The sequence below is a fragment of the Haliotis rufescens genome, unplaced genomic scaffold (assembly GCF_023055435.1).
Source record: "Haliotis rufescens isolate VD_foot unplaced genomic scaffold, xgHalRufe1.0.p SCAF_12, whole genome shotgun sequence".
Lineage (NCBI taxonomy): Eukaryota > Metazoa > Mollusca > Gastropoda > Lepetellida > Haliotidae > Haliotis > Haliotis rufescens.
Genome location: NW_025963802.1, coordinates 36,385,584 through 36,402,338, shown reverse-complemented (window position 1 = coordinate 36,402,338; position 16,755 = coordinate 36,385,584). Strand labels below are relative to the sequence as shown.

The window sequence follows — 16,755 nt, the reverse complement described above, 5'->3', positions numbered from 1 at the left end:
AGCCAAAATGTAACTCCAGCCTAGTTCGGCAAGGGTGGAAACTGGACTTTTTTAGTCAGTTAACTCCCTTGCCTTGGGAAGATGAGTCTTGATCGGAGTGTTTTATCACTCTGAATCTTTATGCATAGATCTAAATATGAGACAGACGAGGCGGTATCACGGATCTCCTTTATTTCTGGTTCATGTAGGTAAACCAGTGAAAGAGAAGCGGTTATTTGACGGTTATTGAACGATATCAAAACATCGACATATCGGAAGCTTAAGTTAAACTTCTTGGCCAAATTACCTTGTTTTCTGAGCAGAAATTCCAATTCATATGCGTATTTGAATCTATTTTTAGCCTTTTTTTAACCAAACATCGTTATTCTCGCTGCTTCTGTTAAAAAAAAATTCGTGTTAAAGGGATTCTCCGGGACAATCTGTGTTTCTCCGGTGTTCGGGGTTCACGCGTGGATCAGGATCAACTCCCAGTATTTGCAGGTACTTCACGCCTTGGGTATTTATCCTTGTAGGACAAGACCTCAAACCCGTTACTTACTGGTACAAATCGCGACCTGAAAATTGAACCTCGCGGGTCCGCATAATTCGTGCCGTCGACGGCAGCGGTTGTATGTTTACTTATGGGCCGGTCAGTTGTGCCCCTTAAAGCCGAGCGTTAGGTAGGGTAACAGCTGGTACCATAATGGAATGGTTTTGGGTATGACGCATGAAATGCATGTATGAAGATATGAGGTGAGGTGAGGTGAAATGAGGTTTAACGTCGCGGCCAAGATTATTGCACTTATATAGCGACGTGCATGTACGTGTGTGTGTTTGTGTGGCTGCTTGTACTAGTCCGGACTGATGCCGATTTATAGTGAGATACCATGCCGCAGTGTAACATGAATACCCTACTCAAACACAGTATACTGACACCGAGCCGACCAGTCCTTGTTTTAGCCCCTTAATGCCGAGCGCCAGACAGGGTAACAACAAGTACCATCTTTTAACGTCTTTTGGTATGACGCGACCGGGGATCGGACCCCGGACCTTCCGCTCTCCGGGCGGACGCTCTACCACTAGACCACGGGGGCGGTCTATGAAGATATGAATCTCTGATTCAAATGGAATGTATTTTGAACCTAAAGACGGGAGGGCAGTGTGGGCTGTTGTTCGCACCTCACGCCGAAGCCATTTTTGGTGTCCTCTGCCATTTTGCTGAAATATTGCTAAAGTGGCGTAAAACCATTCACTCAACCTTAGCATACATTCACATCTGTTGTATGTATCATTTCGAAGACATGTGTCTCTTCATTATGCTATGCATCTTTCCATCAGAAGAGCCGTATTTACTTGTCGGAAAACATCTGTTAAGAACAAACTCGTGTATATATTTCGACTTGTGAAGATGTTTAAAGCAAATATGGAAACAATTGTCATGTGCGTACAAGTAAGTGTAGACAGGTCATGTGTATTTAGTGCCTCACGTGGATAGATGTCCTGCGACAGCTGTGTTGACCATTCTTATGTTGACCATGTTGTCTTTACCCACGACATATAAGAATTAAACAGTCACCTTGGAAGTTCCATGAGGAAGATACAAGCATGTACGTTCTGGGCTTACTGATAGCGTCAGCCCTGCTTCCAAACGCTGGTAAGGTTACTTCACACAAGCAAACTCTTACACCTAACTTTCAACATGGTACTCAGTTGGCCAGATCCACCCTTCATTCTGACATGTACCGCCTCCGTGGTCTAATGGTAGAGCGTCCGCCCGGAGAGCGGAAGGTCCGGGGTTCGATCCCCGGCCACGTCACACCAAAGACGTTAAAAGATGGTACTTGTTGTTACCCTGTCTGGCGCTCGGCATTAAGGGGCTAAAACAAGGACTGGTCGGCTTGGAGTCAGTATACTGTGTCTAGAGTGGGGTTTTCATAGTGGCATTGTATCTCAGTGAGCTAGCAATATAAATCGGCATCAGTCCGGACTAGTACAAGCAGCCACACACGCGCACATGTACGTCGCTATATGAGTGTAATATGATCTTGGACGCGATGTGGAACCCCATTTGACCTCACCTCCTCCTGACATGTACAGATGCTACTGTAAAAAGCAAACGTATACGTGTTTATCAAAGGAAGCTGTTCGCAAAAAAATGCGCTGAAGTCCTTTGAGGTGCTGTAAAGCAAATGTATTAGCCGTTTCTTATTTCATATCATGTTGAACATTATAAGATATTTGTGAATGATTTTATTTAATTTCAGGAAAATCTGTTTGTCATTTCATATCTGTTAATAATTATAATAATAATAATAATAATAATAATAATAATAATAATAATATTAATGCAATAAATTAAAATTGCAAACAACATATTTATAATAAACAGCCTCCTGTGTATTGATGACTAAAGTTGATAGTGAATCAATATGTTTCAGAAACCAGAGGTGATGCGGAACACCATGTGTTTGTAAGAGACAAGTAAGTTTTTCGAAGGCCTTTCAACTAAATACAAAACGTTGCATCAAAAAAAGGTAAGAGACGACTGAGAGTTTCGAAGGATTTCATCAATAGAAATATCACGTGCTTGTATGAGACATGTAAGTATTTGTAATCTCTCAACGTCAACGCTAGAGAACGCGAGTAACCGCGAACATCTGACGGGGGCACGGGAGGCCCAGTCGTCTAAGGCGTCGCGATTCGCTGTGCAGAGTTGCGTCCCTTGGGCACGCCAGAAACCTATGATTGTGGGTTCGAATCCCGGTTCGACCCGATTATGTTTCTAGGTTTGTCAGCGCCATCCCCGTGCTCGTGGGTTTCACTGAAGTGGTAAACATCTGAGACCTGCATCACTTCGGGCTTTCATCCCACACTAAGCTGACACGCCGTGATATAACTGGAATAATGTTAACAGCGGCGTTAAACCCAACTCACTTACTCGAACTTCTGCCGAGGGCAAAATAAACGGTTCCAGCCTTCTGTGTCTACATTTTTAGGTACAATCGAGGATGCTCTTTCTACAAACATTTCAGCGTCATACTTGGTCATAGGTGAGGTGAGCTGAAATTGGGTTTAACGTCGCGTCCAAGATTATTGCACTTATATAGCGACGTGCATCTACGTGTGTGTGTTTGTGTGGCTGATTGTACTAGTCTGAACTGATGCCGATTTATATAGCTAGCTCACTGAGATACCATGTTGCAGTTTAAGATGAATACCCCACTCAGACACAGTATACTGACTCCGAGCCGACCAGTCCTTGTTTTAGCCCCTTAATGCCGAGCGCCAGACAGAGTAACAACAAGTACCATCTTTTAACGTCTTTTGGTATGACACGGCCGGGGATCAAACCCCGGACCTTCCGCTCTCCGGGCGGAAGCTCTACCACTAGACCACGGAGGCTGTCCACTTGCTCATAATTTATTTGATCAAGGTTACAACCTTCAAGGCCTCAGTAAAGCTTTCAAAAAGTGTTGTTGTAGACATATGGAGAACAGTTCTAAATTTGATGCAAAATTATTTCCGATGCAATTCCCCATTCAGTCGTGTAGCGTATGTTCCCTATAGTTTCAGGTGACTTACCTTTGCATGTGTTTGTGATACGCTATCACTATTTGATAGTGATTAATAATCACATTCTAATGCTACAGTCGGAATCGTACAATCGACTCTGCTTGAAGCAGAGATTTCTTATGAATATGGAAAGTGTTTTGTCACTTGTACTTATTGAAAATGTACAGGGATGTCAACATTAACAAAAACAACTAATTTCAATAATTATACTTTATGTTGATTGCGTTTTTTGTTTGCTGTAGAAGACAGTCTGAACAATGCAACCGATGGGGTAAATATCGCGAAGAATACAACTACTGCAACAATCTGAAGAAGCCAGTTTGGGGAAGTAGCTATGACAAACTGGCCCGCTCTTTGCCCCCTGAATATGATGATGGTACGACATCGGGTTTGCCCCTCCTACTATCATATACATCTTAATAGATATACGCTTGACCTGGGTATAGTTTGTAACGGAATACGCATTTCTATCCGAACTAAACGTTTTATGTCTGAAAACAAAGACATCTTCTGCTTGTTTTTAAAATCAGAATTCATAAATATTGTGAACTCTTCATCTAAATGAACCGATATACATTTTTCAATGTTTTAGGGACTATGATTCATGACATGGTGTCCATTTCATGGCGTTATTTTGTGTTGCTGTAAAAGTGACATTTAGAATAAAACAGTTATCGGACATAGATGGGTTTTAATTATGTCGATCTAAAATGCTAGAACTGTCGCTTGTTACGAGCCTAGTCTATCTTTCAGGACACAGTGGACTGTTGGAACCATGGAATGTATTTTTGTATAGAATGTATGTATACCAGTTATACATCGTCTCCTGTAGGGAAGGGAACGCCAAGGCAGAGGTCGGTCAATGGAGGTCTGCTGCCAAATCCCAGGACTGTGAGCGTCACTGTGCACAGTGATAAGTCAGTCCTGAACAATGAACACTCCCTCATGCTGATGCAGTGGGGACAGTTTATTAATCACGACATGGTCGGGACTCCAAACACGACAGGTACACTCGGATATTATTATACAAATAATTACTTTTGACGAAGTCAATACAGTAAACTACGGTTATAACGAACACGCTTATAACGAACTGACGGATATAACGAACTTACTTTTTTTATTTTGATCCCGACTACTTGCTGTAGTCATGCTGTATATGTACTTATAACGAACTACGGTTATAACGAACTAAAATCAGTAGTCCCTTTGAGTTCGTTATAACCGTAGTTTACTGTATGCGAGAACAAGGACCCGAGGATCTGACCCTTGAGGTAGTCTGACCAGACCTACTTGCTGTAGTCATTCTGTATATGTACTTATAACGAACTACGGTTATAACGAACTAAAATCAGTAGTCCCTTTGAGTTCGTTATAACCGTAGTTTACTGTATGCGAAAACAAGGACCGATGACCTGACCCTTGAGGAAGTCTGACCAGACCTACTTGCTGTAGTCATTCTGTATATGTACTTATAACGAACTACGGTTATAACGAACTAAAATCAGTAGTCCCTTTGAGTTCGTTATAACCGTAGTTTCCTGTATGCGAAAACAAGGACCGAGGACCTGACCCTTGAGGTAGTCTGACCAGACCGAGGCCACAGGCTGAGGTCAGGTTAGACCGCCGAAGGGGTCGGGTTCGAGGGTCCTATTCGCATATTGAACTCGCCAAGAGAAATCATTCGTTTTATTATACCGAAGTTCACTTTCAAGTTTATGAAGTCTTCAAACCGTCTTCTGATACGTTTCAGTAACTAAGCTGTGAACCGTAAAATGTCCGTACCAGACGCCATCTTGTTTTCTAGCAGACGAGTCAATATTCATCACGTGACAGGTCAATAATGATTATGTGACGAGTCAATATTCGAGTTCAGTCACATGATTTCGGAGTCTAAGTTGAATTGTATTGTTTCATCACGTGGTACGGTTTAACCAAGTTATCGTTCATTTTAGGTATGTTAAGGTATCGATATATTTCTTTGGGTATTCAATATATCATACTCCTTTGGGTCTGGTCCATTATGTATTTTGAAACCAATGAGTAGACCTTTTAACATTCTTAATAGAGGTATAACAAAATATCTTCGGAATATGGTATTTTGGTATACATTTATTTATCCATAAATCATCCTTGATATGGAAATACATTCAAGACATGTCGTGATCATGTTTTTTTTGTTTTTTTCTATTCAGTTTAACAGTAGACGCCATTTCGAATTTCCATTCACACCGACTCTTTATTTCTAATAGTAATATTATTTTGTGTATCAATGTGTTATAGATAAAGTGGACTACATGCACACTGTGTGTACACTCGATAGTCAGTGGTTTCGGTGTAATCTGACAGGGCCTTGCCTTACAATGTTGTTTGTCTGCCATTTTTTTCACACTTGGGTAGCTCAGTTATCATATTCATATAAATATTGTTAAACATATAGCGAGGTGCATGTGTGTGTGTGTGTGTGTGTGTGTGTGTGTGTGTGTTTGTGTGTGTTGTGTGTGTGGCTGCTTGGACTGATGCCGATTTATAGTGCTAGCCCACTGAGATACCATGCCGCCAAGCCGACCAGTCCTTGTTTTAGCCCCTTAATTCCGAGCGCCAGACAGGGTAACAACAAGTACATTCTTTAACGTCTTTTGGTTTGGCCGGGGATCGAACTCCGGACCTTCCGCTCTCCGGGCCAACGCTCTACCACTAGACCACGGAGGCGGTCTATTGCAATAAGAAATAAGCAAGCAAAATGACTTTATAATCCTGTCGATCCACTGTGACATCAGCCATTCTTCTGTTCCAGATTCCGAAGGGGATATTCTTGACTGTTGTAAGGAACCAACCGACGTCACCACAAAGTATGACTGATTCCAATGTGCAGGGTTCTAGCCAATAAGTACTTGGTAATCTGTGCCAAAAGATATTATCAGGAATATCTCACAACTGTCATTACATGTACATTGCATATGCTTTGTGCATTATTTTTTATCATTATATCATGCTTGCTATGTCGAACGATTGCTACAATTTTCTCTTTCGCTTTTAGATTCAATAGAATCGCTGTGTGGTCACAGCTGTCTTTCACATCCTTCATTCATAAAAATCATCAAAATTTAATAATGAATGTTATATTTGTTTTTATTTTTTACGTGTGACCAGGGTGACTCTTAGCTTCGAGTTATCCCCCTTTTCCTAATTACCCTGCCTAATTGGGTCCCATTTGTGACCAACTCGTGTTATTCCGGGACAAGCCGAATAGCGACTCGTGCCCCGCATTCGTGACCAACTCGTGTTATTCCGGGACAAGCCGAATAGCGACTCGTGCCCCTCTCATGGCCATTTTTGCGGCCGGGTTCCGTCTTAGCGCAAACGGGCATACATAAAACAATTGTCAACTCGTTGCGTAATGGTTCACATATATTTCCCTATATTTTATATATAATTCAGATGCAATTTATAGCACATCGGGACGTGCGGAATTATACAGTATGATTGAACACATTTAACTGTGTTTGGGGTAATATTTTTAGATGCAAGACATATGTAAAATCAAAAATTATTTCTGAGGTGAGGTGAGGTGAAATTGGGTTAAACGTCGCGTACAAGATTATTGCACTTATATAGCGACGTGCATGCACGTGTGTGTGTGTGGCTGCTTGTACTAGTCCGGACTGATGCCGATTTATAGTGCTAGCTCACTGAGATACCATGCCGCAGTTTAACATGAATACCCCATTCAGACACAGTATACTGACTCCGAGCCGACCAGTCCTTGTGTTAGCCCCTTAATGTCGAGCGCCGGACAGGGTAACAACAAGTACCATGTTTAACGTCTTTTGGTATAACGCGGCCGGGGATCGAACCCCGGACCTTCCGCTCTCCGGGCGGACGCTCTACCACAAGACCACGGAGGCGGCTATTTCTGAGGGATTTGGTGAAGAAGAACTTGAAATCATACGCGCATTCTGATTGGTTTGTCGTTTTGTCGCACATAACATTCATCTTCTTGCAGGTTACGGAAAGGGGCGAGTGGTGATGAATAATGAGGTTCGTCAAGTAGAAAACGCCTCGGATTAGTCACGTGTGACTGTTCTTTCAAACTAATCTGACATGCGCTTTAAAGCACACAATGTTAGATATCGGCTTCAGGTTAGAAGTACAAATTCGTTTGTGTTTGTGACGGGTGCCACCGGTGGGGCAGGATACGCTTTCACGAACACCTGGTATCATTACTATTGGATAGTGATTCATAAACACATGCTCATGATATATTTGGAATCGTACAATCGACTCTGCTTTATGGAGAGATGACTATTGGATATGGAAAGGGTTTTGTCGCTTCATTGACATGTTTCTACGTTTTAGCCCTGCCTCCGAGTGTTTCCCCATCTTCATCCCCAACCAAGACAGATATTACAGGCAGGGCCGTTGTATGAGCGTCGTCAGATCAGAGGCCGTGCCCGGGTCAGGAACCAATGCCAGTGAGATACACGTTCCTAAACAGAAAGGGCTAACAGTGAAATACAGTAAACTACGGTTATAACGAACTCAAAGGGACTACTAATTTTAGTTCGTTATAACCGTAGTTCGTTGTAAGCATATATACAGCATAACAACAGCAAATAGTCGGGACCAAAAAAGTAAGTTCGTTAAATCGTCAGTTCGTTATAAGCGTGTTCGTTATAACCGTAGTTTGCTGTACACTTCCGTTCAAAACAAATTTCCCCTCCATGGCGACGAACTCGCGAACAGTTCGCGCCTCAGTCGCGACGTTTAGCGTCCCCTTTTTATTTTGCATTCATATTTATTAATACATGAATAAACAATTAAACAAATTCAAGACAACGGCATTAAAAGTTTGCATTTCTGTCGTTGCATCGCTATCATCAGTATCATAGTACCGTACTCTGTTAAACACATGCATCATCAATATTAATATTAACCATTCACCATATACACGACCGAAAGAATAAAGAAGTTGCTATCCATTTAAAAAATGGTTCATGTCTTCAATATTTAAGATCACATATTAATAACACAGTCACATAGTCTTCAGCAACCCATGCTTGCCGTAACAGCCGACTATGCTTGTCGTAACAGGCGACTAACGGGATCGGGTGGTCAGGTTTGCTGACTTGGTTGATGCATGTCATCGTATCCTTATTGCGTAGGCCGATGGTCATGATATCAATCACTGGATTGTCTGGTCAAGACTCGATTATTTACAGACCGTTTCATATAGCTGGAATATTGCTGAGTGCGGCGTTAGACAACAAATAAACAATCAAAACAAAACATGAAGTCATTTGTTGCCTTGATCATTGATCTGTCATACTTTTAACGTCAAGTAATCATTCTGTGATATCTTTGCCTCCTGAACTATATCATATTTGTGTTCTCCAGATCCTCGCCTGACGTACACTACTGCCAGTGCTTTCATCGACGGATCACACATATACGGGCCGTACCCCGAGTTGGAAGATGCACTTAGAAAGAAAACCGGTAAATTATAAGTCCGCCACTGAATGAGATGGATATATCGCCGCTTGAACAGCATTTCCGTTCCACAACACTACAGCGCATGAGGTAGCCTAGCGTTCGTTCGTCGAGTCGAAGGCCCGGGTTCGATTCCCCATATTGAATCACTGGATTGTCTGGCCCAAACTCGATTATTTACAGACCGCCGTCATAATGCTGGAATATTGCTGAGTGAGGCGTTTAACAACAAACAAACAAACAAAACCATTAGTGTCTGTATATTTAAAGCGTTAACTATCGCCAGAAACCTTCTATGCCGTCTTAGTACTTGGGATATAACAGTTTCCAGAATCCCAATTTTGTTGGTATAAAAACGACATATTTAATTCTTCAGGTGGATTGCTCAAGTTCAAAATGAAGAACGGAAAGGCTTTTCCACCTGTCGGTGATCCCACTGCATGCTTCAATGGAAATAACCCAAACACCTACTGCTTTTGGACAGGTACTTCCATCCGTACCCTCTATACAATAAACGTTTGCAACTCTTCACATAAACACGATTTGATATGAAGTTATATACACGTTACTACAAGTACACTTTCCTACATGTAGACACGGGTGGTCAGGCTCGCTGATTTGGTTGATGCATGTCATCGTATCCCAATTGTGTTGATCGATGCTCATGATGTCAATCAGTGGATTGTCTGGTCCATACTCGTTTATTTACAGACCGCCATCATACAGCTGGAATATTGCTGAGTGCGGCGTTAAACAACAAACAAACAAACAAACAAAACAAAACATGTGGACATTTGTTGCCTTGATCATGGATCTGTCTGTTGCCTGCAGTTGTTTGCACAGGGTAACAACACCCAAAGCCTCAGAAGTTGGGTCATTTCCAAATCAGTAACTAAAATGATGTTCGATGCAAATCCCTATTTTGACTTGTAACATATGTTCCCGTGTGTTTTCAGATGAACTATTGCCTTGCCTTTGCATGTGTGTTTACGGGTGCCACCGGTGCGGCAGGATACGCTCACCTTTATCGCAAACACCTGGTATCATCACTAGGTGGTTGTGATTCATAAACACATGCTTATGATATAGTAGGAATCGTAAAAAGGACTCTGGTTTCAGCAGAAATGTCTTTTGATTATGGGGGCGGTCGGGGTGCCTAGTGGTTAAAGCGTTCGCTCGTCACGCCGTAGACCCGGGTTCGATTCCCGACATGGGTAAAATGTGTGAAGCCCATTTCTGGTGTCCCCCACCGTGATATTGCTGGAATATTGCTAAAAGCGGCGTAAACCATACTCACTCACTCACTTTTGATTATGTCGCTGTTATTTGACAATGATATACGATGAAACGTTAACTTTGTTTCTCGGTTGAAGGCGACAGGAGGGCCAATGTGTTCCCTGGTCTAACGGCCCTGCACATCGCCTTCGTGAGAGAACACAACCGCATTGCCCGGGTCCTTGCAAACAGACACCCAACTTGGAACGATGAGACGTTGTTCAAAGCGACCAAGAAAATTGTTATTGCAGAGCTTCAGGTTATTTTTGCACTACGGTTATAACGAACTAAAAGGGACCACTAAATTTAGTTCGCAATAACCGTAGTTCGTTATAAGCACATATACAGCATATATACATCAAATGGACGGGGCCAAAAAACAGTTCGTTTTATCGTCAGTTCGTTATAAGCGTGTTCGTTATAAGCGTTGTTTACGGTATTATTAAATCTGACACAAAGTTACGATTTTACGATCTCAGTCAGTCAGTGGACCCGAGAAGATCCGGGGTAGAATAGGTCTCCAGCAACCCATGCTTGCTGTAAAAGGCGACCATGCTTGTCGTAAGAGGCGACTAACAGGATCGGGTGGTCAGGCTCGCTGACTTGGTTGATGCATGTCCTCGTATCCCAATTGCATGGATCGATACTCATGATGTCAATCACTGGTTTGTCTGGTCAAGACTCGATTATTTACAGACCGCCGTCATACAACTTGAATATTGCTGTGTGTGGCGTTAAACAACAAACAAACAAACAGCCAGTCAGTGAGTTTGGGTTAACACCGCTGTGAACAATAATGCGGGTATATATGGTCATGTCAGCTTCATATGGGGAAAGCCCGAGCCGATGCCTGTTAACAAGTAAGGTTGCCTATTACATTGATGAACACAGGACGTGTATATGTTCCTTTAGCAGTTACCGCCTCCGTGGTCTTGTGGTAGAGCGTCCGCCCGGAGAGCGGAAGGTCCAGGGTTCGATCCCGGGCCGCGTCATACAAAAAGACGTTAAAAGATTGTACTTGTTGTTACCCTGTCGCTCGGCATTAAGGGTCTAAAACAAGGACTGGTCGGTTCGGAGTCAGTATACTGTGTCTGAGTGGGGTATTCATGTTAAACTGCGGCATGGTATCTCAGTGAGCTAGCACTATAAATCGGCATCAGTCCGGACTAGTACAAGCAGCCACACACACATACACGTGCATGCACGTCGCTATATAAGTGCAATAATCTTGGACGCGACGTTAAACCCAATTTCACCTCACCTCACCTCCTTTAGCAGTTAGAGTTGAATATTTCAAAAGCTAAACTGGTCTATGTTTAAGGTAATAACCTACAAGCAATGGCTGCCTCTCATAATTGGTCCCGATTACATGAAGATCTATGAGATCAACAATCCCTACCAATACCAGGAAGAAATGAACCCAAGGATAACAAACGCCTTTGCAACATCCGCCATGAGATTCGGCCATTCTATGGTGCCCAAGAACCTGTTCATCGGAGGACAGAAGAAGCCGGTTGCAAACCTCATCTCAAATACAGCTGCTGTACATAAAAGCATAGAAGACGTCCTCAACTCCATCACGGGGGGTGTCAACGAAAGGACGGACGCATGGTTCTCGAAGGATATGACTGACTTCATGTTTGAAACTGCTATAAATGTTCGTGACGGTTACGACATCGTCAGCCTCAACATTCAACGTGGTCGTGACCACGGCGTCCCTGCGTACAACAAATGGAGAGCGTACTGTAAACGGCCACAAATCCAATCTTTTTACAACAACGTTTTCTCAAATGAAATTGGAAGAAATCTTGCCAAAGTTTACAAGTAAGTATTCGTTTGTGCCATACTTTACATTGGACGTGTACGGAAAAAAACGTTACCATATATATACTTTCTTTCACGAAAAGCATTAATTAACCTCTGTTCTACAACACCTTGTTACAGGAGAATATTTGGCGATGTCAAAATGTTTTCTCACATCTGTTCACATGCAAAGTCCCAGAAACACGAGATACATCCATGTTCCAGATCTGTGAACGACATCGACCTGTATAGCGGGAGTATTTCGGAGTGGAATGTTCCTAACGGCGTTGTCGGTGATGTCAACGCTTGTCTAATTGGGGAACAGTTCATGAGGATCAAGTATGGCGACAGGTTTTTCTGGGAAGCAGCAAACACGGGAGTTGGATTTACCAAAGGTAAAGTTTTCAGGCAAGTGAGTGAGTTGGATTTAACGCCGCTTTTAACAGTATTCTAGTTATATCACGGCGTGTCAGCTTAATGTTGGAGGAAAGCCCGAAGTGATGCAGGTCTCAGACATTTACCACTTCAGTGAAACCCACGAGCACGGGTATGGTGCTGACAAACATAGAAAGAAAATCGGGGCGACCCTGGATTCGAACCCACAATCATAGGTTTCTGGCGTGCCCAAGAGACGCAACTCTGCACAGCGAATCGCGGCGCCTTAGACGACTGGGCCACCCGTGCACCCTAAAGTTGTCAGGCGTACTATCAGCCTGTGCGACTTTCTAGCCAAAGATGTTTTCCTTTACTTCAATACTTTAATGCGTGTTATGTATTATTAAATTATTTCAGTGAAATCTGAAAAATACACATATGTATTGCAGTTAGTCACGTTCAGTTTCCACCATAGGGATTGGACAAAATAGAATGCGGGTGGCCCCGTGTTATGTGGTAGAGTGCTCGATGTGCAGATTTACGTCCCTAAGCATAACCAGGAAACGCTGATCGAAACGCATCATTCAACCGACCGTTGCAGGCGCATATGGCTTGTAACTTTGGCTTTGGTACCACGTTAGACTGGGAAGTCAGAGTATTCAGACACAGTATTAACGCGTACTTAATGCTACACCGGAAGTCATCCCTGTTTACCGAAAATATCAAGAAGTGATGTCAAAGATCAGAGGTATATTTTATTTACCTCATCGCTGGTGTTCCGAAATGTGTTTACACCTCTTAAACATATTTATATTAAATAACTGTTCCAAACAATGTTAAATCGTTTAATGCATTATAATTATATATAGACTCAACCAAATAAGTGCAGCAAAGAGGGTTTGGGTGATCCTGGAACAGGTAGGCCGGTTAGGCTCATCATCAGCTCATGGCCCTTGCCCCCTCTACACGCAGCCCAGAACACGAATGGGACTTCTCCCAAGAATCCCTGCCTAGTCGAACCCACTAAGAACTTTTCGGAGAATGTGAAGACTTACCATCACTGCTGCCTTCTGCATTACCCAGATTGTCAGAAGGGCTGTATACCTGGTAGCAAACCTGGGTACTCTCCCAATGTCAGTCATCAGATTGGGAGGTACCAAACCTAAGGCACCGAGAACGGGGAGTCGGACAACTTGGTACTTGGGAAGCAAGCGTGACATTTCGAAAGCGAGGTCCGTATATTTGTCACGGTTTTCTTGAATGTTGTCAATCATATTAGTGTCAACAGGGATAGAAAATTCAATGATATAAACGATTTCATTGGATTAATCAAAAAGGACAAGATCAGGTTTGTTGGTCTGGATATGTCTAAGGCTGTATACGGGCCTATTCCTAAGAATTTTGTATTACTCATGTTCCATGACGCCCTCTACATATTCTGGGTCGCACCAAAAAAAACACGCATAGCGAAGACGGTAATAAAGTGATCGAGCCCCTCCATCGTGTCGCTTAAGATATTGTGTTTGTGCCGAAGCTGGGCACCCACTGACAATGTGTTGGACAGTCTTATTAAATTCATTGCATAATCTACATTTCATATTTTACATTTTGATGCAAAATCACACATTGACGGTTTCGAGTGGAAAGTGACCTGTGCTAGGCAGCAAACAGAAAGCCTTCTGTTTAACTTTTCAGGCCAGCCGACTTCATCCAAGTGAAGGCCTCTGCAGGGTTGCTAGCCTTCTCAACACACTGCACATGCATTCGATGCAGTGGTCGTTCAGATAGCTTCTTATTCAGATAGCATCCAGCAGTAGAGAACCGTCAACAAAATCAACATTGACGTTAAAATTGTGTCCCACATTTTTGGCTCGTTTAAGAAAACTGTGGAATGCCTTGTTTTCATCATGAGAATTGAAACGCTTCACAAGCGGATCATCAGACACAAAAGTGTGCAAAAGTGGAAAATGATTCTTCTTCTTCTTCTTCTTCTTCTTATTATTATTATTATCAGTAGTAGTAGTAGTAGTAGTAGTAGTATAAGAAAATGTCGAAACCAGTCTATGACAAACTCTGATCTCTCACTCTTGATTTATGAGTATGCGTGTATGTTCATATTTTCAGAACAGAGAAATCAGCTGAAGAAGGTGACTCTTGCTCGAATCATCTGTGACAACACTGACATCCGCAGAATCCAGGAGAACATCTTCATGAAGCCGGGCACTGAGTAAGACTCATCACCTCTACTTACGTATCATCCCCTGAAGATACGGGTTAAAACAGGTCTTCAGGGACCCAAGCTTGTCGTAAGAGGCGACTATCGCGACTCGCTGACTTGGTTGATGTATGTCACCGTGTCCCAATTGCGAAGATCGAGGATTATAATCAATCACTGGATTGTCTGGTTCACACTCGATCATTTTCAAACTGAAACAAACAACTTCCTTATGGAAGATAGATTTTTTAATGTGATGTCATAAAACTTGACATAACATATTGATATGAAAAATTACAATGCTGGTCCACCTTTTTTCCTTCAAGACGATAACGCTCGGGCCCACAGAGCACGTATCGTAAGTGACTACCTCCATTTGCAAACATCACCATAATGCAATGGCCAGCCTTGATCCCTATTGATGTAAGAAAGGAAATCCATTGAGAGCAAGAGTAAAACGGAGTTTAACTGCAAAATTGATTTTTGACTTTCAGCAACCCTCGCGTCAGCTGTAGTGATATTCCACGAATGGACATGACGAAATTCTGAAAGAACCCTTTCTTTGGCTTCTTCAAGAAAAATAAACTCTCAGGAGACCTGTGTAAAGTGTTATGATTTAATAAGTACTGTTATGCTGAACGTTTAATGTCAACTTACTTGGGGTATTTACTTGTTTCGAGCTGTTTCACTTAGCTGGAAGTAACAAGCACAAGTGACAATGAATATATCACTATTGTTACCTGTCGATTCCAAAATTGAAACAATATATTAACCCAGAAATCTCTACGTAAACGAACTCAGTGTGAAACCAACAAACAAACAACAAATGGTTTACTATATTTACAAATTGTGTTACAAAATTAACTAGGTTTACAAATCAACAAAGATTACTGCACAGCAATTACAATGGCAGTACACAACAGAGTGGCAGTACATTCCACAATATTCAATGACAGTATAATAATGTGATGGCAGTGGTCAGTATCAAATGTAAAACATACAGTGGTGATAGCAAAAGTCAGTTAAAGTTATATATATTCACCCATCGGCGACAGTGGTCAAGCTTCGGAGATGGGCTAGGCAGGGAATCAGGGATGATGAGCGATCCTCACATGAAAGCTGGTTACGATGTGATGAAAATGCGCGAGCGATCCTTAAACACGCTTTTGTCTCCTTACATACAACCTAACAAGCTACTGGATATTTCTACACAGTGCCTTCACCAGTCTAACATCCCACATGTTTCTTTAACATACTAACAAATACATTGTTGAAAGGTTGTTTTTTTAAGAATATTTAGGGTAAACGTTTTCATTATAGGTAGATCTGGTATTCTAGTTTCGAAATCAAACACACACACACACCCCGTACATCCCAATATAACATGGTCGATTCCTTAGTTTTTGCTGGCACTTAACTTTAAGATCTGATTAAAATGAGATAGTCATCATCATGGAACTTGTGTAGCAGACTGAAACTGTCAATAAAAACAACAAAACCCTTTCCATATTCATAAGAAATCTCTGATTAAACAGAGTCGACAGTACGATTCCGACTATATCATGAGCATTTGCTTATGAATCACTATCAACCAGTGATGATACCAGGTGCTCGGGAAAAGGTGAACGTATCCTGCCCCACTGGTGGAACCCATCACAAACACATGCAAAGGTACACTACATTTCGTGATCAATATATCTAAACCACAACCACATTCAGTCTGCCTGCCTGGCGGAAAGTGCTAAATTGGAGGCATTTCATCATGCAGTCAAACTCATATATACAGGAACTAACGGAAGCAAAGGCAGTCAGGCTCGCTGCGCTACAACTACCATCTTCCCGAGGCAAGAGAGTTAACTGACTTTAAAAGTCCAGTTTCCACCCTTGCCGAACTAGGCTGGAATTCCTGGGCTCGATCGTAGCGCCACCAATGGCTATTACGAGTAATGTCCCTTCATAACCTCTCCTATGGACCAATCAGATTTCACCTCTCGTAACACTTGCATTTGATTCAAACTAAATGGCGGCGCCCAGTCAAGACGATA

General features: G+C 42.3%; 1 protein-coding gene across 1 annotated transcript; it reads left to right on the top strand.

The window, feature by feature from the left end:
• Positions 1-1,543: 1,543 nt before the first annotated feature.
• LOC124136635 (myeloperoxidase-like) lies at positions 1,544-15,310 on the top strand. The gene is made up of 13 exons (XM_046502620.2): positions 1,544-1,633; positions 2,418-2,460; positions 3,795-3,928; positions 4,385-4,558; positions 6,350-6,404; positions 7,912-8,027; positions 8,950-9,048; positions 9,419-9,526; positions 10,416-10,576; positions 11,639-12,141; positions 12,346-12,515; positions 14,620-14,722; positions 15,205-15,310. The coding sequence occupies exons 1-13, from the start codon at positions 1,585-1,587 to the stop codon at positions 15,257-15,259; spliced, it is 1,770 nt and encodes a 589-aa protein (XP_046358576.2). The 5' UTR covers positions 1,544-1,584; the 3' UTR covers positions 15,260-15,310.
• Positions 15,311-16,755: the final 1,445 nt, after the last annotated feature.

Bases quoted from the DNA above. Each gene is read 5' to 3' on its own strand.
- LOC124136635 (XM_046502620.2), top strand. From the start codon at position 1,585: ATGTACGTTCTGGGCTTACTGATAGCGTCAGCCCTGCTTCCAAACGCT. The intron at 1,634-2,417 runs GTAAGGTTACTT...AATATGTTTCAG, and splicing joins AGCCCTGCTTCCAAACGCTG to AAACCAGAGGTGATGCGGAA. The intron at 6,405-7,911 runs GTATGACTGATT...TCTACGTTTTAG, and splicing joins CCAACCGACGTCACCACAAA to CCCTGCCTCCGAGTGTTTCC.